The following is a 23,753-nucleotide window of genomic DNA, read 5'->3' on the forward strand; positions in this document are numbered from 1 at the left end:
CTCATCAAAGCAATGCAACACTTTGAAAATATTTTCTACTTGCCTCCTCCATTTTTCAGCCTTTCCCACTCCTTCGTGTCCCGAGAATGCTAGAGGTGCAAGTCTTCTGAACCTCTCAATCAAACCATTATCTGACTGATTTGGGGCAGAAGCAGCTGGGACCGGCATATAGTCCTTCATCATTTGAGTCATGGCCCCGAGCGTCTTGAAGAATTCCTCGAAGGACTCTCTGTTCCAAGTACTTGAGCTTGGGTTATTGGCACGAGTCCTCGTCATCTCAACCTATAACAGGAACATCCAGTTACTAACCTATCCAAAACCACCCTAAGGACACTTCTAAGACTCTCTAGACCAAGAATTCTATCATGACTGCTCTGATACCATAAATTGTCACAGCCCCGCCTCCTATCCCCCTGTTATACATACCAGAGGGCAACAGAGTGTGGGACCGCTACCAAAGGTAGCGAATGTCACTCAACTGGGAGTGCGCTCAACGCTTTTGAAAAGAAGGAATCAAATCAAATCACGAAAAAAAAAAAACTCCAAATACAACCATCAAAAGCCGGGCAAACTAAAACTAAAATATATATAAGAGCTCCAAAATTATTACAAATATGTCTATGGCACTAGAGGCCCAACAAAATTACATAACATTGAAGCAATACAACTATATGGCCAAACTTCCATCTAAATGTACAATCAAACAGAAGCTTCCTCGTCAAGTTCGGGGCTCCAACCATCATCGAGATCACCCACCCCGTCTGTCCTCAAATCGTGAGTTATCACTCTGCAATGGAGAGAGTCAAAGGAATGAGCTATGAAGCCCACTAAGTAGATCAAAACACCATGCATTCCTGCCTATACAGAGTTAATCATAACCGTCCCCAAGATTTATGCAGGTTTTACAATATGGGGGTCATGCATTATAGTTCTTTTTATTAGCAATGTGTCGTGAGTAATTTCTTTCATGATGGAGCAATCACAAATCAGATATCAGATATCACATTAGCTAACAGTCTATCAAACCTTTCTATTGAAATAATACATCAATAATTCAATCGAACATATAATAATTGCACGCAATCCTAATATCACATATTCTTGAAGTAGAAGCCCTATCAATCTGACAAGCCAATCCCATTGCTTAAGACTTCTACTATTACTTAGGTGGGAAGACAATGACTAATGGATGACCCATTTCGTAATGTCTTCACTCACACATACAATCCCCAGCGCGCTTTCGGGCTTTTGATAGGCAATGGCCTAGCAAGACACGACCCTCATTTACACCACCAATGGATGACCCATTAGGTAGTGCAACTTATACATATATTGGGGGGCGCAACCTACCCATATGACTCACATCCTAATTCCCTTCTGAACATCGGGAGTCAGAGAAATATCTCAATTGCTGGCATAACTTTCGTATCATATCATATCACATTATACTACCAATAGATGACCTACTACGTAGTACCTCATATCATATCTGTGGCTTGTCTTGTTTCAACCATACACATTCAATATTTCAAAGCATGTCTTATTACAACCATGCACATTCAATAATTCATGGCCATGTCATATTACAACCATGCACATTCAATATTTCAAAGCACGTCTTATCATGCACATTCAATAATTCATAGGCATGTCTTATTACAACCATGCACATTCAATAGTTCAAAGTGTGTCTTATTACAACCATGCACATTCAATAATTCATAGGCATGTCTTATTTCAACCATACACATTCAATAATTCATAGGCATTCACTATTTCATATCATAGCAGAAATTCCAGTGTGACAGTCTTATCAAAAAATGGGCAGGACTTTCATTCCATAGGAAATTTCATCATGGTTCCAAAATCATTTTGAAATAAACTCATTCATATTTCTTTCAGAAGTAGTCTGGTCTCATTCTGAGACATTTTAGTCAATAAACAATGCTATACAAAACATGTGATAGTTCTGGAAAATTCAGTAGAAATTCCAATATAGTATCCTTGTAGAAAAATGAACATAATTTTTAAATCAATGAGAATTTGGTCATGCTGCCCAACATATTTTCAAAATAGATTCATACATCTTTCTTTTAGAAGTGGTTTGAACTCATCCTGGCAGAATTTGGTCAGTATACCATTCAATACAAAAACATGAAAAGTTTCTGAAAATTTTCCTTTTATCACTACAGTAATATCTACGCAGAAAAAGGGGCGTAATTTCTAAACCATAGGGAATTCAGTTTCGATTCCAGGATCATATTTAAAATAGGCTCACTCATATTTATTTTAAAGGTGGTTTGAGCTCATTCTGACATGATTTGATTAGTAAACTGTTCAATACAAAAACATGTAGAGTTTCTAGAATTTCTTTCGGCAATTCTGACATGTTCTAGAAAATGACTCATAACTTTCTAATCAAGAGAAATATTGATATAGGGTATTTTCCCTCTTAAAATAGACTCAAAGAGGTACTTCCCCACAAAATTTTATAATCAATTGCGGTAATTTCAGTGCTAAAATAATTACTCAAAGGAGAGTCACAATCTTGGAAAATCAGAGTGCATACTTAACAAAATTTCAGAAGCATCTTTCGACAATCTCATCCATATCCACACTCAATTTTCATGCTTTAACAATCAAGTTGAACATGCATCAAACAAGGCATGAAACATGGGATCTTAAATCCACTTACATGCACCAAAGACTCAAAGTATTCCCCCACACAGGCCAAGCTTCCAAAATTATTTCAAGCTTGAGGTTCTAAGTGTTTTGAAATGGAGGTCAAGGGAGGGAGAGAGAGAGAAAAACTCTTGAGAGGAGTGTGAAAGGTGGTACTTATAAACAAAAAGGGGCAGGCAGCAGACAGGTGGCATAAAAGGGGCATACAGGTGTCGTACAATGGCATTCAGTGTGGCATACATGTGCGACATGACACTCATAAAAGTTCCCTGGATGACCCTATACATTCACTCTCGGCAGCAACGCTCACGGCAGTGTCGTGCTTGGCGGCAACATGCACGACTGCTTCCTCCTTGGCAGCAATGCTCACGACAGTAACGCGCACGATAGCTTCCTTCTTGACAGCAACGCTCATGGCAGTAACGTGCATGGCGACATCGCGTACGACGGCATCACGTACGGTGGCATCACGCACTGCGGTGTCGCGCACGACGGTGATGCGCACACCGGTGTCACACATGGTAGTGTCGCGCACGGTGGTGACATGCACGACAGCATCCTCTCACGCCCGACAGCTCCTTCGTCATGCACATCGGCTTCCTTCGCCATGCATGACGACTTCTTTCGTCATGCACGACGGGTCCTTACAACTCATTGATCTAAGTTAGGAATACAAGAGAATAACTCCCTGGCTTAACTTGCTTTGCGTTGGTAAGTTAAGTGCTTAGTAAAGTCCTTGCTTGCTTCCCTTGTGGGTTAGCGTCAGGGGCTTGCATCTTCAGCTCTTTCTTGCTGGGTTTGACTAGGCAAGGGTGAGTCAGGCTTTCTCAATGTCGAAAGTTCTTTCTCCTTGTCACGTTATTTTGTTCCAACAGTATCTTGTATTCTTCTAAGTTTTCGATTTCAATAAGACTTCGGAACACTTTCACAAAAGGATTGTATATTCTTAATGAGGTTTGAATGTGTTCAACTACTATTGGATCTAAATTGGTTATTTGGTGTAATTTGTTGCTTGTCTCATTTTTTGTATCATAATAATATAATTGTAGAAATCTCAGTTTATCAGTTTCTGGAATCAATTGTGGAGCATAGTTGTATAACTGACCTCTTATTTTAAATTTGAAAACTCCTTTTCTGTGATACTGATTTTCCATTGTTTCGGGGACTAAGAATATAGTGAACTGAAATGTTGAATTATATCATCGGGTATTTCCTTGGAATATTTTGTAATGTCAGCCTTTCCTATAAATAATTCCCATATTTCTAAAGGAGGCTCTTTGTATGATAGTAGAATTTGTCCCTTGCAGCAACAAAAGCTGGGTGCTTATATGTAGTCTCATCGCGCGATGGTGTGAGCAATTTGAAAGTATCTCTAAGTAGCTTTCCATAGTTTCGAAATTTGTATTGAAAATTTGTTTGAGAATAATGTATCGTCTTGTGTGGCATGTTTGATCTTTTGTTTGTTGTATGTTCTAGTTATGGTACACACTCATGCTGCATAACGATATTCCCTAGATCGCTTTCATGTTTGTGATCGTTGTTGCTTCCCTATATGTGGCATTAACATACTGATTAGTAAAAAATTATTGGAGAAAAATGTAAGTAGCATTGTAATAGCTGATCTGAGAGAGTTAAATAATGATTACAATAATGAGGGACATTGTAGCGAAGATATATATCTACAAATACTTTGCATTTTTATATAACATTTCTATAATGTAGAATTATGATGTAATTCTTGGTAGAATACAAAATTGTCCAAAAATGAATCGACCTAATTGTCTTATGAGAAAGTGAAATATAAGAATCAAGTTTAAGAAAGACTATATTTGTAAGATTAGAAAAAAATATGATATATAATAATAAAAAAAGATAATATATTTGGATAAAGATTCGTCTTACCTTTTCTTCAAAATATATCTCTTAAGTCGTTGATGTTGGAGGTTGCTCCTATAAAAAATTATGATGATGAAGACGATGAATGAATATGTAGAAATATAATTGCTTTAAAATTGATGTGACATATTTCTTATATTGTAGCCTATAACCAAAATCTTGTAGGCACAAAAAAGTTTAACGAATCGAATTAATATAGTTTGTACCTTTGCTTACAAATCTCTTAAGCTCCCTAGTGGTTGACAGCCTAAGATGTTCCTCTAAACAAATAAATGTTAGTATTGCTTATAAATAATTATTAACACACAAAAAAGTAAAGTCAATAAGGTAGTTTGAGATTTCCATGCCATTCTCACACACACATATAATACTGACAAAATCCAAAAATTAAGAGTGAACAAAAATAATTAATAAGAAGTAAGAGATAGAAGAGACTCACACAAATGTCCCTTGCAAGTAAAGATTCAGGAGAACAAATGACATACAAAAATTGTTATACCTTTTTTTTTCTTTTTTTTATACTTTTAGGAGTTTTCTAAACAAAATCTTGATTGGAACCTTTAACGATTATTTAAAAGGACATCTCAATCCTAGAAGCAAACCTATTTAAAAGTGGTAATTTAAAATTTAAATGTAATTTGTGTAGAAAATTTACTTTTGCTCTATCTAAACAATTATATAAATAGTAAAATAAAATAAATAAATAGTACCTGTTATTTAATGAGTTGGTGTTATTTATGTCAACTTTGTTTACTTCTAATAAGGTTTCCCTACAAAGATGAAGGTGATGTCATACTTAAGAATATGAAGTTTTACTTTATAATGGATATATATCATCTAAAAGTTTATTTTCTTTGGGAATTTACCTGAGATTTCATGAATTTAGTTTATGCAGACAAATTTGATTAAGTTGAAATTTTGGGTGTATATACGTAACACTATTTTGCACCATATAAAATATATAAAAAAATATTTTCAAAAATTTAAAATGACTAAATTAAGCCTGTCATTTTTCAGGGGTATATTTTGATCATTTTATATTTTGGGAAATATGTTTTATATATTTTTTAATTGTGCGCCCTAGTTTTTACTACACACGTCTAAAATTTTATTATGATCCATTTTCAACAGAAAAAATTAAAATTCATATAGTAATATTCATTTTGAATCACATCATGAAGATCTATCTGATGGCTCCCATTAGGAAATATTGAGAACCTCTTATTGATTTTTTGCTCTTTTGGGAGTGTATTTTCATCAAATATAAAATGGCTTGTCATAGAAGCAATGTAAGTCATATCCTTAAGAGAGAAAAGAGATATCGAGTGAAGATAAGTTTTGGAAAAAGAGTGATCGGGGTTTTTGCTCATCCATTAGCAAACCCTAACTATTATTATGCCCTTGTATACTAGATTTATTAGTGTTTCTTTGACATAATTAGTTGACGGTATCAAAAAAAGAAATCAGTTAATGGTATTATGGTAAGAAAAATGGATTTGATATTTCTTTTTTGGGAGAGTCTGGGTTGGCCAGTTGGCTGACAGCTACAGCAATCGCCCAATGACCCAGATTGAATATTGACCGATTCAATAGTCATAATTGTATTTCATATTTTAATTTTAATTTTTTGCTACAAATTCAAATCACTGAAATTTGGAGAGTCTATTTTTTAAAGATAGACGAATCTAATAAAAATATCAAAGAAATATTCACAAAAAAGTAAATTGATCAAACTACCTCTACAATTTTAGGGGTATTTTGATCAATTTATTTTTTAAAAATAAGTTTTTAATATTTCTATTAGGCATGCCTTGATGAGAAAAATAGATGTTTCAAATTTCATGTGATTTGGATTTGTAGAAAAAAATTAAAATTAAAATATAAAATGCAGTCGTGACTGTCAGATTGGGTTAGATTCAATTTGGATTGTTGGGCTTACGCTATTCTATCAGCCCATGGGCGGACGAGATCTTTTCCCTTATTTGCCAATGTGAAGTAATCTCTATAAATTTAACAACAAATGATGAAAATAATAAAAATCAATTGATTTTATCAAAAAATGCCAAAAAGGAAAGAAAACAACTTTCCAAAAGTTGTTACAGTAATTTCATGGAGAACTAGGGTAAACAAAATCATGTTTTGGATCATAACATAGTTATGCAAACCTTGGTTATGCCAAAACCTGGTTATTGAGAAATTACTGTTTGGATAGCTTGTAGATAATACCCAGGTTATGCAAAATCCCTCATTTGGGTATAATACCCAGGTTATACAAAATCCCTCATTTGGGTCATCTATTTGCGTAATTTAGATTTATACTATTGGGCAAGCTCTCTATACTTCTCATACATCAGAAATTCTATCATTCCCTTTATCCAACTATCCATTCTAAATGGAGAGCTAAGATTGCCCCAATCACAATGTCACATCTTTATACTATTTTTTTTTTTTTCTATGAACTATTTTGATACCAAATTTTAGATGTCCATTCCTCTATTAAACTCACACTAGCAAAAAATATAAACAAATATTTTCAATAAAATAAAATATCCAAAATACCCCTAAAAATTTCAAGGGGTATTTTGGTCATTATATATAATCAAAAATTATTTTTAATATTTTTTATAGGTGCGTCCCAATGAGAAAATGGCACGTACCAAATTTCATATTCATACAATTTGTATAAAAAAAACTAAAACTAAAATACTTTAAGATGTCAGATCTAAGATCAAATGGTAAGTGGCTCGCTTGATCAAAATTGAACGGCTGGATGGTAAGGGGCGGATATAACTTCTATGCTATAGGCGAAGCATAGAAACCTTTCCCTATACTATTTAGGACATATTTGGTAGGTACCAAACATTTTCATGCAAAATATTTTCATGTGAAAATAACGTTACACATATTTGGTATACAGCAATACATATAACAAAACTTTCCCATTATAAAAAATTTCCCATTATAAAACATTTAGAGAGAGAAACTACACCTAATTTTAGAGAGAGAGACTACCAAAAAAAAATTTAGAGAGAGAAACCATCTCAATATTTTTAGAGAGAAAATGTCAAATACAAAACGCATCTCATGGCCATAACACATTAGCTAGTGTAGGGAGAGAAGAAATTGCAGCAATGGCAACAAACTCTCTCATAACACCAGTTGCAGGCTTGGGAACCCCATCTCTCTCTCCTTCTAGGAGCCCAACTAAGCTCAATCTTTCATCTGGTAATTTTATGCATATCCATTCTTTTAGCTATCTATTTATTTATAACTGGGAGTAAAACCTCCTCTAAATTATCCATGACTTTTTCCTATCTTCTTTTTCACCACAATCTCCTCCAATGTCAGGTTTCTTAAGTTCCAGTGCTATTGCAAACCCTTTTAGCAGAGCAAAAAGTTCTAAAGGAAGGTTCTCATGGTAATTTACTTTAAACTAGGCCATCAACACAAAAACTTGTTGATTCTCTCTCTCTCTGATGGGCTTCTTTTCCCAGCTATAAGGGAGACTGGCTTCGAACGGATCTGAATGTTATAGGTTTTGGGTTGATTGGGTGGCTAGCACCATCAAGCATACCAGCCATTAATGGGAAGAGCTTAACTGGTCTTTTCTTCGAGAGCATTGGTTCTGAACTGGTTCACTGGCCTACAGGCCCTGCTCTTACTTCCCAGTTCTGGTTAGTACTCACTTCTTCTCCTTTATGATTCAACTAATGGGTTTTTCTAGTTTTTGGGACTGATTCTACAACTAATGGGTTAGTACTCACTTCATCCTTTGAGTTTTTTATGTGGTTTAGTCTTTGTCATCTTGTAGCGTACTACATGTAGGGATTACAACAGGGGTATGGGGTCGGGTCCAGAACTGGGAACTGGTTAGACCCAGTACTTGACAGGTAGACCCGACCTTGGGTCTAGGTATGGGTCTGAATTTTATACCTAACTACTATTCGTGTCCGGGTTCGGGTCTAGCTGGACTCGACCCCATACCCCCAGTTCTGGTTAGTACTCACTTCTTACTAGGGGTATGGGGTCGGGTCCAGCTAGACCCGAACCCGGACACGAATAGTATTTAGGTATAAAATTCAGACCCATACCTAGACCCAAGGTCGGGTCTACCCGTTAGGTATTAGGTCTAGTCGGGCCTATTGCCACCCCTAACTGCATGTAAAAAATGTATATTAATAAAAAATGTATATTAATATTTTATTCCTAGACCAGTCTAAAATAATTTACTTTTTATTTTATTAAAAGGTTTTTTTTTTTTTGACAAGAGTATATTTACTTCATTAATAATAAAAAGGAGCTACATGTACAACAAAAAAAAGAGGAGAGAAAAAAGAAAATATAATAAACAAATTCACCAAAATCAAAATGTCATCCATCTCCACTCCTTTTATTCGCAAGACCATAAGCCACCGTATTTGCCTCTCGATACACATGCTGAAAAGTTATCATCATTAGATTGGAAATGTCCATGATTCCATCAATTTGCATCTTAAAGCCCAAGGTGAGATAGACTCCTTTTTGCACCAATTGATCCAATTGATTGTATTCAAAGAGCCACTCTTAATAATACACGGAACATTCCTAAAATGCTAAATCAAGATACGCACACCTTGGAGAACAGCTTCAACCTCCGCCAAATTGGCCGAAGTTCTTCCACATGGTACACCATAACAAATAAGCACTTCCCCATGCGAATTCATTATCACCCCTCCAAAACCAGCTGGCCCAGGATTCCCATGTGAACTTCCATCAAAATTTGACTTAATAGACCCATGTAGAGGTGGATACCACACCTGAACTGGTCTAGCCTTAATGATTCTTTGGCATATCAAATTTGACATATCTAAGCTAATATCAGCCTCAATCACACCAAATCCCTCTCTTGTTATAAATAACCAGCTCCAAATAGTGTGTACAATTCACCTCTTAACTACCCCAAATTTGGATTATCTACATTCAAATACCCTCTTATTTCGTTCTTTCCATATCTTCTACAAAACTGCAGCTCTTGCAATCAGCCAAATCGTTTTTCTAACACCCATGAGACCTATAAAATCCCAGTATTCCAATTTCAGAGTATGAAACATCCAACACCATATATTGTGAGTAAAATAGCAGTGTAAAAATAAATGATCACCACTTTGGCGTCTTCTTTACATAGTAGACACACATTTACCACCACTTTTCCCCCCTTGATGAGATTGTCCACAATTAAACTTTTGCATTGAAATAAAATCCATAAGAAACATCTCACTTTCAATGGCACCACCCATTTCCAAATTTTACGCAATGACTCCCATCTCCATCTTAATCTATCATAAAATAATAGATCATATGCATATCGCACTTTGAATTGGGCATCATTATTTGTCTCCCTTATAATTTCATCGTCTATAGTTTGTGAGAGACGCCTCCTTGGATAATAGTCATAATTTATGCAAACTGTTGAATCACAGTATCTGGCACCCTATTTCTAGACAACTGTACATTCATCTGTGCTACCCCACCTCGCATATCCACAATCTCAACTACTGTCGGGTACTTATTGATTGACAATTCAAATAGATCAGGAAACTGGTGTTTTAAGATTTCCCTTCCACCTTTCCACTACCAAAAATCCACCTCGGACAACTGAGAAGCAATACTCTCAAGCCCAGATGACTAATTTGATACATAATAATGCATATCTTTTACATTGTTCGGAAACATGTTGAATTACTCATTTTCCTCTACAAAGTAAATTAGAGAAGTAACTTAAGTCGGTATTAGTTTTTGGAAATTATATAATGGTGAGGCCTAAATAAACTCCATCTCTATAGACCATGGACCCCATTAATTTAAAAATAATAATAATATGAAACACATTCTTTACTTTTTTTTCATTATTTATATTACAATATTTATCCTTTTTCTTTTTTTTTTCTAGTGACCCTGTCATCCAAATAGAATTTTTTTTCTAGTGACCCTGTCATCCAAATAGAATTTGGAATTCCACAATTAAACAGCTCATGATGTTCACCAAATGTGTGCGAGAGAAAGAGAGAAAGAGATGTTTTCGGGGGAGGTTGAGAGAGAGATAGCGCGTGGAAAGGGTCTACGTATGATAGAGAGAGGGGTAGCTTTTCCAAAGTTTGGATAACAAGGTCATAAGAGAAAAGACAAATGATAAATATTATAATTTAAACAATAAATGGGTAGGAAAGGGGCTAAACATCATTTTCTTTTCATTTAGAGGGGGTTTATGGGCTTTCAATGAAACTAGGGTTTATTTGGGATTTTAATTATATGAAGGAGATGTATGTATTTTTCCCTTACAAGAGTGCTTATGTTTGATACAAAGGCCGAACTCATCCTTCGCCGTCCAATGTGAGATGTAGTGGCTAGGTTTTGAAAATCTTTCTTAAGGAAATATATAATCCAAGGGATCAAAACCCCTTGCCAAATCACTATAGTAGTTAAAACATCTCAACTAACATTAGAAAATTCACTTTTCAGTTTTCATTTCACTTAGATGCCTCTAAAAAAAAATCTTTCAATTGCCCACACAGTTAATATTTAGAATTTTGAACCTAAACAAGTATGTGCATTTATATAATTTGATGCACGCTTGATCAAGCAGAGGTACTCTCCTCTTTTAATTTGGAGCAAAATAGTGGTGGCTATGGGCCGAGCGGCCTACCTAGCCTAGTCAGCCTGTCCTAAAACCTAGGGCTTAGTCCAAAAAATGTAACAGGCCAGACATAGGCCAGCCCACAATTGGGCCCAGTGTGACCCTTTTTTTTCTTTTCATCCCCTATCCCACCCCCCTACACCCCCAGCCCAACCCTAACAAGGCCAAGGCCCGGCCTGGGCCACTGCTTCTTTAGCACTAGCCAATCCTTGGCACGGGTAGCGCTTAGACAATCCCTAAGAGGACTAGGACTATGATTACCCAGCCCAAGTCAAGTTCATTGTTAGGTTGCTCAAGTTATTAAAATGCCCATTCTATTTAAGGTTCCCAACCCTAAACAAGGATAATATGGGATATTTTAGTATCTAAATGACGTACCTAACATGAACTAAAAATTAAAATATAAGCCCTCTATTGTTCGTTGTGATGTTTTTGACCCTCTTAATGAGTTTAAAAAGACGTTATAATGTTTTAAGTGAATTTTTTCTCTTTTTAGACTTTAATCAGTACTTGGTTGAGAGTCCAGGGACCTTGGTATGGTTCTATTGGTTTGGCAGGCTGTGGATGATTTGTTGGCACATTGGTCTGTTCCTTTGCCTTACATTTGGCCAGATCGGTTTTAAGGGAAGGAACGAGTACTTTTGAATTGAAGCCATGTATATTTTGGATTATTTCTTCTCTTACCTCTCCTTGCTTTGCCATGCCATCCTGTAATTCCATGTAATTTTCTCCAAGTTTGTTCATATGTAGTTTTAATGAACATTGAAATATGCTATTAATCTAAACGCTATTAAGCCAATCATTTAGATTCCTATTACTATTTGTTACAAATGCCACTTATCCTCTCTCTCTCTCTCTCTATCTCTCTCTCTCTCTCTCTCTCTCAAGGACATGTGTTCGAGGGTAACTATGTGTCTATGCTAGATGGACACGGACACGTGTGTCCATACTTCTATAAAACATATACAACACATTTTATAGAGTGTTTAATGACACGTTCTTTTTCGACACGTTTAGGTTTTGGTATTTAGCATTCGCTCTTTAGAAATTCTATTATTCAACCAAACATATTTTATTTTAAAAATGAAAAATATTTTAGAATAATAAAAGTAGGTTAGAATACAAATAAAAAAGAGATTTTATTTTGTATTGAGTGTGTGAGTGATTTGATCGTATGATTTTGGATAAATACATTAGGACCCTATTCAATACCCATACAATTGATTGAGAAGTTTAGGGCGAATGAAAAATACCTCCACATGGTCTTTATTGACATAGAGAAAGTTTATGAAAGAGTATGCCTGCTGGTGGGCGGGTTCCCAAGTGTAGACTGATGAGTCAAGGCTTGGGGCATGTATTGGCCCGTATGGACCTGAGGTTGATGAGCCGCAGTCACCAGGGTGGTTTGGTATACCTATGCCTGAGGGATATATTGCCCCATAGGTATCGACACCGGTTGAGGAAATTTCACAGTTCATTGGACCAGATGGACGACTGGGACCGATTGCAGAACTGGCTGCTTCAGGTATCCTATGGGTTGTCATATAGCACTAAGTTGCTTTGGGACTGACACATGTGCTGGGGCATGAACAGTATAGCCTCGTTTAACTAAACTTTGAAGGCAGCTTGGACACCTACATCACTTAGGGGTCAATTCAAATTAATACCTCTATTTCGCATGACATTCAGGTTATCATGAGTTGTGCTATGCTGGCTTGAGGCCTGTCAAATCCCCTAGACTTAGGTGGGACTTAGTTTCAAGACCGTCGTGCCTCGGGGTTATCTTTGTTCAAGTTATGGGAATGAGCATTTGATACTGTGTGGACTTCTTCCCTCACTCGACTCCTACTTTGAGTGCCTAAGGGCCCTTGCAGGATGACCCCGGGTCGAATCCCTTGACTATCCAAAGTTTTTCAGGCTGAGCTAGATTTTCGGGCCACATAGATCTCAGGATTAGGAGCTGATCCTTGAGACTTTGCTTCTAATTGAAGATTTGGGCGTCAAAAAATGGACGGACCCGGGTTCTGGCCATAATCCCATGGGATTGTGGCATACTGGTCTCTAGGTTTTAGAAGATTAGGTTTGGAGTCAGTTGTAGAATAATCATCATGGTCACCTTGGGTAACCGACATGTTGACTCTCTTTGACTCGGTACTTGAATCTAGACTTAGGGTAATATCTAGACTCAATGGCTTAGGATAGAACCTAGTCTAGTTCTAGGGGAGAAACCCTAAACTAAGACCTCGGCTGGGACTAGACCGGATGAATATCGTTAAATTCGATGGGTTTTAGTTTAGACCCTGAACTAGGATAAGCCTAGTCTAGCTCTAGAGGCAACTCTATAGTAAGACCTAGACTAGGATCTAAACTATATGGGTACGAGTCTTGACTCGGACCGAGAGGGGGTCTAGGTTCGGTATGGGTGTGAATCTAGTTCGAACCTGGATTGAGCTGGGTACAAGCGTGGGCTTAGACCTAGAGGGTTTTGAATATCAGACCGGGTGTTGACTCGGATTGGATCAAGGTTTGTTTAAGCACGAGCCTTGGCTCAGATCAAGGTTGTGTTAGGCACGAGCCTTGGCTCGAACCAAATATGGGCCTAAATTTTGACCAAGGTGTGAACCTGGTTCGGACCTGGGTTAGGATGGGTACAAGATAGGACTTAGACCCAGAAGGTTTCAAATATAGACCCAGTGTGGACCCGGACTAAGGTTTAAGTGAGCTTTGGCGCACATCAAGAGGGAGCCTAGGTTCACACTTGGTGGTGAACCTGGTTTGAACTTGGGGTGGGTTGGGTATGAACCTGGACTTAGACCCAGCAGAGTTCAGGTTGGACCTAAAGGGTATGAACTGAGATTTAAAACTAATTAACTGTAATAAGAAACAAAACACTCAAAAACTTTTGTCCTAAACTATGGGTAGGCTAAGTCTGAGTGGGTTCTTAACTACAGAAATGCGGCTAGGCTGAGTAGGTCCCCACGTAGGTCTTGGCGTCCTGTTATAGAATCAACCAGGTCTTACTATGTGTGGAGTTGCTTTGAGGCTAAGGATTACGTAGGGGTGCTCACAATTAAAGTTATGTGAATCCCAACCACCTTGACTCTCAATACTAGGTTCCCCTCATGACAGTTAGTGCCAAAGTGTATAAAGAGTGTGTAAAGAAGCATGCAAGTGAAAAAAACAATAGCAGGCAGGCAAACACATAATGTAAGAAAAAAAATGTGAGCACTTGGCACAAATCGTGCCAAGTGAATTGTGCTTCGGGTCGGGTTTTTGACCGACCAAAAGCACAATTCAGATGTGGGGGTACACAACCCCTAAGGACGTAGACAATAAATAAAGGTGGAACCAGACACAACCCGTGCCTAGTTGAGCACAGCTCGAGTCAAGGGTGACTCGAATGGGACACAGTTCAAAGAGGGTGTAAGCAACCCTCAAAATATTTTTTTACTTTATTATTTATTTATTTATTTTTGATGAAGCAAGGTTAAGCTAAGCATGATAAACCAGGAAAAGCATGGTTTCTAAAAAAATTAATTAAAATGGAATAAAATATAAAAAACACAAATAGGAAAGACTTGTCTTAAGCAAAATATTTTTTTGCATTTATTAAACAATTTAGTTTGACCTAAATATTGGTGAGCAGCAAGATAAAAGGTCCTGGAATTGGGCTGTGGGGTCGTGGGATTTTCCCGGGACCTATGATTCTGGGCGACTCAAGGAGTGTCACCTGAGCGACACAGGGAGTGTCACCTGGACCTGGGCGACACCAGCAGCGTCGCCTGCACGACACTAGCAACATAGCTTAAGACAGATAGTGTTTTTCATACCAATCCCTGCATCTATCCCCATTATTTGGATGTATATGTTGCCTGAGATATAAGGCGGCAATTTCAGTCAGAGGTTGAGACTGATGTTCATTTTCAATGACCAGCAATGGTATATATGCTGTGTCGAGGTAGATAGATTTTGCACTAGTAGTTTGAGTGCAAATTTGATTTTGAGAGGGGGATAAATCAATATTTTGTAATTTTTTTCTTATTTAGGTTCAGCTTGGACCTAAAGGGTATGGACTGAGATTTAAAACTAATTAATTGTAATAAGAAAACAAAACACTCAAAAACTTTTATCCTAAACTATGGGTAGGCTAAGTCTGAGTGGGTTCTTAACTACAGAAATGCGGCTAGGCTGAGTAGATCCCCACGTAGGTCTTGGCGTCCTGTTATTGGAATCAACCAGGTCTTACTATGTGTGGAGTTGCTTTGAGGCTAAGGATTACGTAGGGGTGCTCACAGTTAAAGTTATGTGAATCCCAACCACCTTGACTCTCAATACTAGGTTCCCCTCATGACAGTTAGTGTCAGAGTGTATAAAGAGTGTGTAAGAGTGTGTAATGAAGCATGCAAGTGAAAAAAACAATAGCAGGCAGGCAAACACGCAATGTAAGAAAAAAAATGTGAGCACTTGGCACAAATCGTGCAAAGTGAATTGTGCTTCGGGTCTGGTTTTTGACCGACCAAAAGCACAATTCAGATGTGGGGTAAGCAACCCCTAAGGATGTATACAATAAATAAAGGTGGAACCAGACACAACTCGTGCCTAGTTGAGCACAGCTCGAGTCAAGGGTGACTCGAATGGGACACAGTTCAAAGAGGGTGTAAGCAACCCTCAAAATGATTTTTTTACTTTATTATTATTTATTTATTTATTTTTGATGAAGCAGGGTTAAGCTAAGCATGATAAACCAGGAAAAGCATGGTTTCTAAAAAAATTAATTAAAATAAAATAAAATGTAGAAACCACAAATAGGAAAGACTTGTCTTAAGCAAAATATTTTTTTGTATTTATTAAACAATTTGCTTTGACCTAAATATTGGTGAGCAGCAAGATAAAAGGTTCTGGAATTGGGCTGTGGGGTCCTGGGATTTTTTTGGGAACTATGATTCTGGGCGACACAGGGAGCGTTGCCTGGGCGACACAAGGAGTGTCACCTGGAGCTAGGCGACACCAGCAGCGTCGCCTGCACGACACCAGCAGCGTAGCCCAGGACAGATAGGGTTTTTCATACCAATCCCTGCATCTATCCCCATTATTTGGATGTATATGTTGCCTGAGATATAAGGCGGCAATTTCAGTCGGAGGTTTGGACTGATGTTCATTTTCAATGACCAGCAATGGTATATATGCATGTCGAGGTAGATAGATTTTGCACTAGTAGTTTGAGTGCAAATTGGATTTTGAGAGGGGGATAAATCAATATTTTGTATTTGTTTTCTTATTAAGGATTTTTGTGTTGATGGGGATGTCAGTGATGATCCAGGACTAAGAACGATGTCCATCACTTGTTTCTGGTTTTAGTTGCATCTGCGGTCCGCCCTGCAAAAATTCAAGAGTCAAAAAGTCAGGCAAAAAGTTATTTTGTGCACTGATATGTTCGATAGTAAAGTCAAATGCAGAAATAATACCTTGCCATCGTGCAAAGATTTGCTTGGAAACCATGTTTTTTACATATTTCTGGGGAATGTCTTTAACTGCTTTACAGTCAGTTCTCAAAAGAAATGATTGATTAAGAAAATCACTTTGAAATTTAGTAATAGCATGAACATTGGCGAGTATTTCTTTTTTTTTTGTGGAGTAGTCTTGTTGAGCAGGGTTCCAGGTTTTGGACATGAATCTAACCAAGTGTTCTTGGTTATGCACCTTTTGCTTTAGTATAGCACCAAATCCGTGTTTAGAAGCATATGTTTCTACATTTTGAATGCCGTAGGACTAGAAAGTTAACATGGTAATTCTTTGGCTTTTATTTTGATTTTCTTTACACCATTAGTATGGTCATCAGTCCATGCTGGAGGATTCTTTTTTAACCTTTGAAATAGAGGTTTTGCATCAATTGGACTATTTTGGACAATAAGACAGTGAAAAAAAGTAAACAAAAACATGTATTTTGAAGCTAGGATCAAGCTCGAATTGTCCCACAGTGGGCACCCAACTGTTTACGATGCAAATCGGAGAGATCTTTATAGGAAGATCCCTCAGATCCAGACCACAAACTGATTTTAAAAAAAAAGTGATAAAGATAGTGGGGATAATAGAATTCTGATCTAAGGCCAATTCTACTGAAAAATGAGTAGATCTACTATCAGATCCGTGCTAGGACCAACATCGATCCAAAATACAAAATAAATGTAACAAAACTAATATATTTCTAGTTGAAATGAATAAAACATAAAAGAAAAATAGAAAGAGAAAAAAAAAAAAACAAAAATACCAAACAGGGTCAGCTGGCCTGGGACTCCCGTGGCTTCGAGGTCACACCCGTATCAGGATCGGCTGGATTTATGTCGTGCGTCCACTTTATCTCTTTCCAAGTTCTGATCAAGCCTTGGCTTGGTTGAATGACGTTCTTGATCTAAGGGTGGCTTAAAACTAGAGTTTCCTAGTTCTAGGTCAAGCCTCAGGTCTAGGGTTTCTCAAGAGTGTAGGCTTCTACAGGTCTCAAATTCTTAGCCTTTAATTCTCTGTCTGTGTCTCAAACTCAAAATAAAACTAAGCTTCCCAATTCTCCTCGAAATCATGCTTTTATAACCCAAAAATCGTCTGGGATGGGCAACGTGCCATAACGAGCAGATCTCCTAGCCTGGACTGTCGTTTTGGTGGTCTGAGGCTTGGGCGACACCAGCAGCGTCGCCCAGGCCAAAATGGTCCAAGTTCGTTGATCTTGGCAAAATTGACTTGGGACGGCTTGGCATGCAGGAACTGCCATTTTGGAGCAGTTAGAGCTGGGCGACACTAGCAGTGTCACCCAGGCCAAATCTGCTCAAAACTGGTAGATTCCAATTCAGGGTTGATTTTGGAACTGTCAAGATGGTCCCTGCCAAAAATCGACGAGTTTGGGTCAGTCTTGAGCTAGGCGACGCATGGAGCGTCGCCTAGACCAAATTTGCTCAAAACAGCAAATTCCAGTTTAGGGCAGATCTCAAGGCTGTCGAGATGCTACCTACTAAAAATCGGGGGATTTAGGTTTGTCTGAGCTAGGAGACACAAGGAGCGTTGCTCAGTCTGGGCTAGGCGACACTAGGAGAGTCACTCAGTCTGGGCTGGGAGACATCAGGAGCATAGCCCAGCCTTGTGCGACACCAAGAGCATCGCCCAGTCTGGGCTGGGCGACACTAGGAGCGTCGCCCAGACTAGATTTGCACAAAATTGTAAATTTCCAGTTCTAGAGAGATCTAGGGCCTCTTTTGATACTGCTTGTCAGAATTTTTGCCAAAACAAGGTTTTTTCTATTTTTAATGAATTTGTTTACTAAAACAGGGCATACTGCAGGATTCTGGATTACAAGGCAGGCAGTATGGACTATGGTGGTATATGGTATGGGGGTTTACTAGGATAGTGTGGTCCTAAGGGTTCAAGAATATCATAGAATTTGCCAATTTAAAATGGGTTGTCTACAAATATCCTTTCTACATTATGGTCACTAAATAAGGTAACAAGAAGTCTCTTGTTACTCTAGAAGATGTATTTAGATAACATTGTAGATGACTTTCTGGAGAGTTAATTTCTTACATGTTCCTTTATCTCATCCAATTTCGAATGTTGATAAACTAAGAAAGCACATGAATCATCCCCAATATAATCCATGCTACTATTAGAGTTATTGCAAAGTTCACCTCCATATGTACACAAGAACATCCATCCATCCATGTTCACAATCTCTACCAAAGTTTAAGAAGTCAATATTAACACATATGCTCAAACATTTACACAGACATATTGGCATGATTATCCTACCATATAATTAACCCAATTTACTCAAACATATGCTCAAACATTCAAAATAAGGAACCAAATATGTGGTGTTCATCTTGTCTTAATCCTGGATCATTAACAGAATGGACTTAAGTTAGTATAACAATCTTTTGTGAAGGAACGTGTAGTGTTCATGAAGATGCTTTGGGATAACAGGGAGTATATGTAGGAAGGGGTGTTGCTACACTTTGCTGGCTTCAAAAATGGATTGAGGAAAGGCTTTGAGATCTGAGTATGGTGACAATGGCCGGAACTGAAGAAGCCTCTCATGATCAGGTTATAATATATTGTGGTCTTCTCATTGCAAATATAAACAAATGTCAAACGTTGTAATCCAACACTATACAGATCTCAAGAATGCTTGCAAGGATGCTACCATTGCCTGAATGGGAAGGATTAGTTGATTTCAGACCCTGCAAGTGGTGGTTATATTTCCTTTTTATCCATGTATAATCTTCTCAAAGATGGTGATGGAATCAAGCAAATCTAGCAAAGGCATGGAATTTACATGTTCCTCATAAAATTCAAGATTTCATCTGGTTGTCAAGCTTAAACAAACTATTTATTGTAGATCAGATACGAAGAAGGGGCAATATCATCATCAAATATTGTTTATTTTGCAAACAAGATGAAACTAAATACCATATTTTCAGTAATTAACCTTACTTTGAACATTTGATTTGGGCGTTCCAACAATTTGGTGCTCAAGTACCAATGCCAAGACATTAAGTGCAATTGCTTGATGCTCTTTGCCTGTCTTTCTTGACTTCGACATGAAATGGTTGTGACAATCACTAGAGAGGCCGAGAGAACTGTTATAAAAAATTCAAAATTTTACAGGGATGTATAAGTCAGACGGTGAATTGGGGTTTACCTACTGTATTAAGGTATGTTTCAAGAAACCGAATAGTATATTCAAGAAGGTTTGAGGACCAAAGAGATTTCTAGAAATAGACATATAGACATGTTGGTTGAGATCATTTAATGATGAGATTGGAACCAGCGAGGAAACTCCTCCATGAAAGTGGTGAGCGTTTGCATTCTAAGAGAGAAAAATGAGATTCCAGGAGTAGGCTAAGAGAGGAAAACCTATCCATAGAGTGATGGAACATAGTTGAGAGAATTGTGAGTTGAATGAAGGTCCCAAAGCTATACTATGCCTTGGCCATAGCTTCTCCATAAACCTTATATCTTGTGTTTTATGTTTTATTTTTTTACTCAAATTGTATATTGTATTAGTGTAACTCCCTTCCTCCCATCTGGTGTGGTGTAAACCCTAGATCTTAGGAAAGTACGAAATTCTTCACGAAATTCCTTCACAAAAGCTTGTTATACTAGCTTAAGTCCATCCTATCAATGAACCAGAATTAAGACAAGATGAACACCACATTTATGTTTTTTAAAAAAGGAAGAGCAAACCCAAATAGTGAACACTAAAACATTTTGAAGTAGGAGCAGGGCTCAAATAAGATAGGGTAGAGAGACCAACCCATCTGCAAAACCCTAAAAAATGCCAGTCTGACCTTTGCAAATGGCACTTTGGCCTCAGTAAAATGGAAAATACAAAGGATAGAGAAATGGAGATAAACTTTGTGGTTTGGGGTGAGAGGGAGAGACTCTATGATTTAGGGTGAGAGAGACTCTGGGATTTGGGTAAGAGAGAGAGAGAGAGGATGGGGAAAAACGGAGATATAGAGGGATTTGGGGGAGCACGAGAAGAGAGAGTGCAAGACACAAGAGGAGAGAGAGAGAAAGAGTTGGGAGAAATACAGAGAGAAAGAGAGGTTTAAGAGATTCACAGAAGAGAGATAGAGAGAGAAAGAAAGAGAAACACGTGAAGAGAGAGAGGGGTTTTAGAAAGGATGTTGTTTTAAATTTGTTTGGGCCAAAAAGGATGTTTCAGTACATGGCTCCATGTTTTCTTCCTTTGATTTAATCTTTTTAAATTGTTGGACACAAGAAGCCATATGTTTTGAATTATAAAATAGTAAGCATACGCTATTCAAGGAGTTAGGCATGAAGAAATTTAGAAAACAATATTTGTGTAAAATTCTCCACACCCATAGATAGAGATGTGGGTTCTATTTATAATAGCAATGTACTCATCTTTGAATGACTCAATCAAAGATGTGATTACAACAATCAGAAAGAGATTACCATACAAAGAGACTACAATATATTATGTTAATCCTTACCCTGATCGTATCCTTCTAAAACATTATCATTCTCTATATCATTATCATCATTCTTATTGCTCCCCCTCAAACAATTGTCAATGTGAAACATGGACAATGTATTTGCTATCTAACGACGTTGTGAAGTAGAAAGACCTTTTGTAAAAATATCACCAAGTTGCAATATTTTGCTTCTGAACTTGAGCGTGAAGCAATCCTTTGCTTTTTACTACTCCAATATTGTTTACTCTCTGATCTGCGTCGATCTCAGGATGAGATCTGCTAGCAAAACTTGAGTTAAATTTGTGAAATATAGAGAGAGTAGAGTTGCCTAAATTATGGCTCCAAGAATGGCATATATCAATTAAGATCTGATCCTTCTTGGGTTCACTGACAATGCCAGCTTCCAGAACTATGTATTTTGCATTAAAAACTCTTTGAAAATTTTATAAACTAAGAAAAAGAAAAAATAAAACTAAACAAGATGGAAAATTAACTAAAATTGAAGAAGGAAAGGGGACTTACCTCTAGGGACCTGGAACCCAGAGTTTCGGACTTGGATCATATCGCTCTTCTAATTTGCGTAAATATCTCCTTTTGGATGCTTTTGCTTGCTGAAATCAGTAGATCTAAGGTATTTTTACCTAGATATAGGTTTCCTAAAGCAAGAGGAAAAGCTAGAAAAGTTTTTGTAATGTCTACCTAAGCTTTTTTTTAGGGTTTAGGAGGATTTTTCCTTAGTTTTCTAAGGTTTTTGGAGGGTCCTAAGATTAAATACGAATTTTTGGATTTACTGTGATTTTTTGGGATTTGTCTTAAGTTTTTAGGAATTTTCTATGGGATTTTTCTATTTTTGGGTATTTTTCAGGCTATTTTTCTAATTTTGGAAATTTCTAAAGATTTCTTGATTTCCGTTGTTAGTTCTGGAGGGGGCATTTATAAGACTCAATTGATGATTTTTCCTAATTTGTTTGAATGTTTTTTGAATTTTTTCGAATTTATCTTGAAGTTTTGGGCTCATCTAATTAAAAAAAGCATTTTAATTGTGTCATCGGGCCAAATTGGGCATGTCACGTGCTTTGGGGGCATGCCCGATCTCTGCATGTCAAGCGGGTGACCCTTGGCTCACTAAGCAGGGGCCTATTGGTTATTTTCTGGATGATTTCATCCGTAGGTCCAATTTAGGCGATTCTTGGACTGTTGGAAAGCTCTTGGAGTCTACTATGATTTTGAATAGTTTTGGGTAGATTTCAGATAATTATATTGGGTCTAAGTTGCCTTTGGTCTACTAGGGTTTTTTGGTCCTTTGGGCTCAGAATCGAGGTATTTAGAAATTCCCTTAACCAAAATTTTGACGGGGGTGTCTATAAAGACACTAGAGATCCTGCAAAGAAAATACAAAATCTAGATATTGACTTTCTTGTATCCGGATGTCGAACCCAATCTGCATCAGAGTAGGCAATAATATTAACATGTCTTCCATCAATGGAAAGAAAAGACCATCACTCAGGGTACCCTTCATATATCGAATAATCCTTTTAGCTGCTATGAGGCCCATCTCATGAGGATCATGCATAAATTGACATACTTGATTGACAACACAAGTGATATTTGATCAAGTGAATGTAAAGTACTGTAGACTACCAATAAGACTTCTATACCTTTCTGAATCTTAAACATGGTCACCATCTCTATCAGATAATTTATTTGTTGTGACCATTGGTGTTGGTGATAGTTTACTACTACTCAGTCCAAATTTTTCTAAAAAATCTACTGCATACTTGTGTTGTGTCAATTTCATACCTTGTTCATATATTCAACCTCCACACCTAGGAAATATTTTAGGTTTCCAAGATACTTCATAGCAAATTGTGCTCCGAGAATTATCTTTAGCTGTTTCATTTCATTCTAATCATTCCCTATTACAATGATAACATGAACATAGAGAAGCATTATCACCATCTTTTGTCATTTCCTTCTGAAAAATAAAGAGTTATTTGTAATAGTTCAAGACCTCTGCAAGAAGAGCTTTGCAGATGCTTTCAAACCAAGCTCGTGGGGGGGTTTGTTTGCGACCACATATCGCCTTCCTTAGTCTACACACAAGATCAGACCCTTTGGATTCTCCAAACCTCTGTGGTTGCCCTATGTAGACTTCTTCTTGGAGATCACCATGCAAACCGGAGTTTTTGACTTCTAACTAATGTAATTTCCAACCACTAAGATTAGCCATTGCTAATGCTAGTCTGACAGTTCCCACCTTCACAATTGGACTTAAGGTTTCTTCATAATCCAACCCATACTTTTTATTATAACCTGTAGCTACTAATCTCGCTTTGTATTTTTCAATAGTGCCACCATCCTTGTACTTGATCTTACAAATCCACTTACATCCAACAACATTCTTAAATTTTAGTCTAGGTACAAGATCTCAAGTATGATTTCGATGAAGAGCAAGCAATTCCTCATTCATGACCTCAATCCACATGGGGTTTTTGTGGCATCTCTGTGGGTGCTTG

At 37.4% G+C, this 23,753-nt stretch overlaps 1 protein-coding gene across 1 annotated transcript; it reads left to right on the forward strand.

The window, feature by feature from the left end:
- Nucleotides 1–7,695: 7,695 nt before the first annotated feature.
- LOC18444519 (photosystem I subunit O) lies at nt 7,696–12,029 on the forward strand. Its single transcript, XM_006854686.4, has 4 exons — nt 7,696–7,803; nt 7,927–7,996; nt 8,073–8,252; nt 11,809–12,029. Exons 1-4 carry the CDS (start codon nt 7,710–7,712, stop codon nt 11,894–11,896), a joined length of 432 nt encoding a protein of 143 aa, XP_006854748.2. The 5' UTR covers nt 7,696–7,709; the 3' UTR covers nt 11,897–12,029.
- Nucleotides 12,030–23,753: the final 11,724 nt, after the last annotated feature.

Source organism: Amborella trichopoda, chromosome 11 (assembly GCF_054954075.1).
Source record: "Amborella trichopoda isolate Santa Cruz 75 chromosome 11, AtrichopodaSantaCruz75HAP2 v2.0, whole genome shotgun sequence".
Lineage (NCBI taxonomy): Eukaryota > Viridiplantae > Streptophyta > Magnoliopsida > Amborellales > Amborellaceae > Amborella > Amborella trichopoda.